Source organism: Fundulus heteroclitus, chromosome 24 (genome assembly GCF_011125445.2).
Source record: "Fundulus heteroclitus isolate FHET01 chromosome 24, MU-UCD_Fhet_4.1, whole genome shotgun sequence".
NCBI lineage: Eukaryota > Metazoa > Chordata > Actinopteri > Cyprinodontiformes > Fundulidae > Fundulus > Fundulus heteroclitus.
In genome coordinates, this window is record NC_046384.1 from 13,826,298 (window position 1) to 13,832,297 (window position 6,000).

The 6,000-nt window shown below is 45.7% G+C and overlaps 1 protein-coding gene across 3 annotated transcripts in view; it reads right to left on the reverse strand.

The window, feature by feature from the left end:
• Window positions 1–3,538, reverse strand: part of nrp2a (neuropilin 2a) — an 82,112-nt gene extending 78,574 nt beyond the window's left edge. For 2 of the 3 annotated variants that reach the window (XM_021313389.2, XM_012857264.3), the window contains exon 1: window positions 2,995–3,535. In XM_021313389.2, the coding sequence (XP_021169064.2) occupies window positions 2,995–3,070 (76 nt within the window). In that variant the 5' untranslated portion in view covers window positions 3,071–3,535. Of the gene's footprint in view, window positions 1–2,994 lie in introns of all 3 variants that reach the window. The other variant, XM_012857265.3, reaches the window with a different exon arrangement.
• Window positions 3,539–6,000: the final 2,462 nt, after the last annotated feature.

A 6,000-nucleotide genomic window follows, 5' to 3' on the forward strand; every position in this document is an offset into this window, starting at 1 on the left:
AGAACAAAATGAAGGAAGGTTTTGAAGTGGCCTAGTCAAAGTCTGGACTTAAATCCAATTTGCATGCCGTGGCGCACCTTTAAAACAGGCTGTTAATGCATTCCTTGATTAAACTGAAACTGCAATACATGTAAAGCTTCATTAAGACTTAAAGAAACATTTTGATTAGAATTTGACACGTCTGTTGTTTAGTCATTGTATAAAAGATCCATGTAATAATGCAAGAATGTTGATTTTTAGACATTTTTTGTGAAGAATTTTCAGACTATTTCTTCTATCAGGTTTTGAAAGCTTAAACAAACAGACATCCACCCCTGAACGACAGCTATCCAGAGGATGCACAGCCGCCCACTCAATAAACATGCAAATAAGCTGCTTAACGGCCTGCATATTAATGTTTACGGAGAGCCGTAATTAATGCATGTATCACCGAGTCAAACTATTGTGATTACAGTACAAAGAGAGTGGAAATCTCCCCGCTTTAGACGGAGAGGCACACAAATGTAATAACGGAGCTCTTCTATTTAGATTCCTTCTCAGCGCTGAGAAAAAAATCCCAACGCGCCTCGGGGGCCAGCATCGGTTTGCTCCAAAACATTAAAAAAAAAAAAGAGCCCACTGAACTGTCATCAAAGCCAGAACTTCTGATCCGACTACAGCGAGCTTGGTTTTCGTAACAGTTCGGAGCCAAAAAAACAAGCTCCAGATCTTTCTTTTCTGCAGAGCTCTGGTTTCCCCCCCCCCCACTTTAGCTGCATCACCCCCAGATGGTGGTGTCGCCTCGTAACCCTCACTACGATCTGTTCCCTCTGTCCAGTGCCATTTTTGACTCTGTGACCCCTGCACGCTTTGATGTTCCCTCTGTTTGAAGCACAACTCCCCCCCCCCCCCCCCCCCCCTCCTCCACACCCACCCTGGATCTGCTCCCCAAGCCTCTCCTACTGCTTGTTGCTTTCTTGCTGCGGTTTAGTGGATGGCATGCTCTCTCCTTCCTTTCTGTCCCCTCGGCACGCTCTCCCATTCCCTCCCCTGTCTGCTCCGCTCTCTGTCAGTCTCTGGCTGTAATGTGGCTCTTGAGGCAGGGGACATGTGGTGCAGTGTCTTGGCAGGAGAAGGAGAGAGTAAGCGAGAGAGAGAGAGGGGAGGAGAGATCGCACTGCCAAGAGACCCGCATCTGTCTCTGATCATGTGCAGCAAACATACAGATACAGAAGGGCTGCTCGAAACAATATGCTTTAAAAAAAGAGGAAGGATGCGCCCAAAGGAAGCGAGGAGAGGAAGGGGTTAAACTGTCACCGTTGGATCATGAGACACTCCTGACTTCTCCCAAACCCACATGAAAACAACACTCTGGTACTGCAAATTATATTTTAAACGCATACAAGGCGCACCGTGGCTAAAAGGAAATCCCTTCAACTCCCGAATGCATGAGCAGCCAGACTGTTAGGGATGAGCTTCCCATTCTACTGCTGGTGTCACTTCCAAGCGTGACGAACCCTCCGAATACAATGCGGCACCATATAAGAGCCCTACAACCTGGGCCGGACTGAGCAGACCATTACACCCCCCCCCCCCCTTCTTTTCCAGAAATGGATGTTTTGCAAACACTTTATAAAAGTGTCCAAAGAAACCTTTTAAGCTCATATCTGCGGGATGTTTTACGCAACTATTTGAACCCTAACTCTAACCCTTTCAGTCCAAGTTGGTCGGGCTGTAACAGTATAGGACGCTTTTAAACACTTGTTTTATACGCATCCTTTGTTCTTTTTCATGTATTTTGGTGATTTTCTTCAGCAGGAACAGGGGAACTGTATTTGTATGCAGGTCCTTTTTTACAAATCATCACCTGCTGCCAAGTGTGGCCAAAAAAAAACTAACCTGCCCATCAATCTGAGCATGTTACCCAAAGTGAAAGACGGAGGTGGGAGTTTCAGGGATGGTTTTCTTCAGCAAAATAAAATGGGGATGATGGTGAGCGCTAATAAAGGCTGAGCTTTGGAGAGGGGGGTAACTACAAAGATTGTTTGGACAATACTGTGGAAAAGATCTAAAACCCTTGAAGTCGTTTCCAATTCCACGCTTAAAAGAAACTTCATAGCTTCAAACCCGACTGTAGTCAAAAAAGGCTCGTGTCCTCCTAAATCCGCCCCCTGACTACAACCTCTTGTTTTTATTATCTGATTATTCGCCAAGGAGCCCCCTTCAGCTGGAAGCCGTCACAGGCAGCTTCCAACCCCAGCACTGGGGCGCATAACTCCCTAAATCCAGCTCTGACCACAGCCTGGTGTTTTTATTGTTATCTGACTACCGAGAGCGCACCGAGGCTCGGCGGTGCACCTCTTGCCTGTACCCGCCAAGGCACCAGGAGCTACTGGGGAGAGAGAGAGAGAGTGGTGGTCGCTAATGAAGACCTTGATGCATGCGTCAAATCCTACAATCAAAGGGTGGCTTTTACGCACTTTCTTGGCCACCAGCACAAAATTGCAGGTTACATAGAAGTCCAGCCCTCACTCTAAAAGCATGTCCTCCCGTCCTAATTGGAAGGGCGTTTTAATCAAGGGAATTGGTTTGTTTGTTATTTCTGATTATTAATTAGAACAAATCAAGGGAAACAAAACAAGGAGATGGACGGGAAGTGTCCGGACTTTGAAACGCTTCCCGTTTTCCTATCAGCTGGCTGATGGTTTCAGTGCGTCCGGGGCATGATTGTTTCCGCTTCTTTCTAATTTATCAAACCGTATCAGGTAATCAGTTAGAAAATATTTGCCTGGCTTGACTGCAAATCTGTCTGTTTGGCTTTAGATGTACGGTCACCAAAAGAGAACTATTTCTGCAGCCCGTTTTTTACCAGATACGGAGAGAAGAGAGGAAAATGGTTCGTGGATTTCACATTATGTCAGATGTTTGGGTGGGATGAAATGCTTCGAAACGCATGGCCCCTAAACTCTGGAAATAATAGTTTAAATGTGACGATCTGAAGGGACTCAGACTCACCGTCCTGTCCTCCGACTCCACATCCTAAATGACACAGTGTTATTAAAAATCCAATCAGCGGGGAGGGAAAATCCATCTTGGAGCTGGCAAAGAAATAAAAAAATAAACGTGGGAAAGCTTTAAATTGTCTGATGTTTCCACTTTAATGGGATTTAAGCGCCGCAGTTGCCGAAAAACGCCAAAGTCCACATCCGCCTCGGCCGAATCCCGCTGGATAGGAGTGAAAAGTTCCGTCAAGTTCCGACACGGGCTCCGCTGTCCGGGTACCTCCTCCTCTGCCTTCCCTGCGTATTTTACGCACGCGGGTGCCGCTTCTCCTGCAGCGATCTGGAGCCTCTCACCGCGATCCACGAGTCGGACTCAACGTGTCAAGAAGCCAAACTAAGAAATAATCAGTAGAAAAGAAGAGTCTCTCCTCTCTGACGGACCGCTCATGCCGCGCTGCTCTCCGCAAAACCTGCGCTGCGCTCCGCTCCGACGCGCGTCCCGGGTCTGCCTGCGAACTGTGTGTACAGCGGGAGTGTGAGTGATCGCTCTTATGAGCCGAGGAGCTATCGCGTTACAGTCACGGCGCCCGGGCTCCGCCTTCTCAGTCCCCCCCCCTCTCACTCACTCCCGTCCCTCACCGTTTACTGGGAGAGAGAGAGATAGAGGGAGCGCGGCACGCCCCCCCACCCCCCACCCCCCTCCCCAACACGCACACAGCCCCTGTCCCCCATAAGATGCCACAGATAGGAACTCTTCCACAGCTAAAGGCGAGATAAAACCATGTCTTGGTGAAACAAGGGACCCCAACTTCTCCAGGGGCTGATTCTTCTGACAGGACCAGCAGAAATGTTATTTTTACTAATAGAAAATATATGTCAATATGTAGTAAAATCACGTTTTTAGGATGTCTATAGCGACATGAGTTCGTGCTGTCCTTGTTAGCAGAGCTGCGCTATTATTAGTGACATCAAACAATGCTGTGAGTAGACTTTAACCCTAACCCTAAATGTTTTTAATATTATAATGTAGGATTAGTGAAGCATTGCTTTGCCAAAATTGATGATTAATCTCTGGTAGAGGTGGGTAACTGTTGGTAAAAAAAAAATACGAGTAGTTTTACTACAGCGTACTTTCTACTTTTACTTGAGTAATATTAGTTTAAAGTGTGTTTACTCTGAGTGAAAGGTCTGGCTGCTCTACCCACCATAATTAACTTCAGTGAATGAAGAACTGACTTGTTTTATCCAAAAATGCACCAGAGAGACACACCTATGTAGTTTAAAGCGTAACTCGCCACAAAATCAACTTCATTCTTCAGATAAACTGGGCCTAAGGGTGCTACTTTAATATTAGTGTGCATTTTCTTTTTCATGTGAACTTGTGTTGTTCTGTAAAACTTACAACCTTACCCAGTAATTTACTGTAATTTACCAGGCCAGGGTTATGTGTGTATAAAGCCAGAACTCGTTTACCGGGTAAAACTGAGTATCATATCTTCCAATTTAGCGGGACCGCTCTAGAGTGAATAACACCGTTACATTCCTGGTTTAGGCATGCGTCGCGTGATTACATAAGACGTTCGTAGTCTTCCTTTAGTTCTTCCCCTGATGACCGCAAGTCGCTTCTCTGACTGAGAAATGTACTGAAGTTGTAGTTCTTCTGTAGTTTTCATAAAGCTTCGCTACTAACCACTGTAAGAACCAGCGGTATTGTTTGTTGTTGCTAATCAGCTGTTTTGACAGACAAAATTCTTGTTGGACCCGAGAATATGGTCCCAGTAAATTACTGGGACTTGTGTCTGAAAGCGCCTTATATTTGTCTTGAAACCATCTTAGTGCTGCCCTCTTAGGGTTGGACGGTGGCTATTGCAGTTGAATTTTCCTATTGGTTCAAATGCTTACGTCATCATGGCCCCGCTTTCGGGTTTAAAAGCATCCGAGTCACACCATTGTTGCCAGGTCTGCTTATTATAAGCAACTTCGGGCTTATTTTTCTCTAAAGTCACTTGTCGTGAGTTGCGGGTTGAGTTCTCCTTTGGGGTTGGTTTTGGAACGTGAAGTCAATTATTTGGGCTTGGCTTTTTTCCCCCAATGGAAATCCCCTTTCCTGTTTATCGTTCAACAAGACACCTCAAAAGGCCGATCTGTGGCGAAAACCAGTGACGCCCTGGCCACTTTCCCTCATCCTGACCACAGCCTCGCAAACCCCCCTAACGCTCCTCCCCAAATTTAGCCCCGCCCATCAGGGTATTCTGAAACCGCCCACTCTGGTGCCATATTTTAAAGTTTGTTTGGGGTTGGGGTCATGCTTTTACAATGTGGTGAGTTACACTTTTAAGTGAAACTTCGTGTTTGAACACAAGTTTTGTTACTTTCTATCTACTGAGCCACTCAGATCAACTGAATATACTGTAACTTATACATTATCTACTGTAAGCATTGGTATCATAGGTTTTATTTCTTCTGCTTGGGTCTCTTCCATCTAGGGTACAGCACTTTATATTTATTTTTGAAACAATGTGAACATATATCCTCTGACATGTCGTGTGTCGCCACATGTTATATAACCAATCATGATGGACCGACGTGTCCAAAAAGGCCTAGCCAATTTTTTTACACTTTGACTAGGCCATTTTATCCAATATGATAACTCTTCCTTTGACACTATGACTGTATTATTTTCCTGCTGGAAGGTGAAGCTGTATTGATCTGTATTTATCTTCTCTACCAATCGACTCTCAGGAGTTTCCCTATCCGTGCTGAAAATAAGCATTCCCACAGCATGATGCTGCCACCACTGTGTGCCACCAAGGGAGTGGTTTGTTCAGGCTGACACACACTGATAGTTTTCTTTAAGGACTGTTTCAGAACCACAGACTGGAGCATGTTTCAAAGCTCTCATGGAGAGGACATCAACAGCCTGACTGAATGCATCACTGACTACATGAACTTCTGTGTGGAGAGCATCGTGCCAACACGACGGCTACGATGCTTTCCAAACAACCCCCGCTGGGTGACC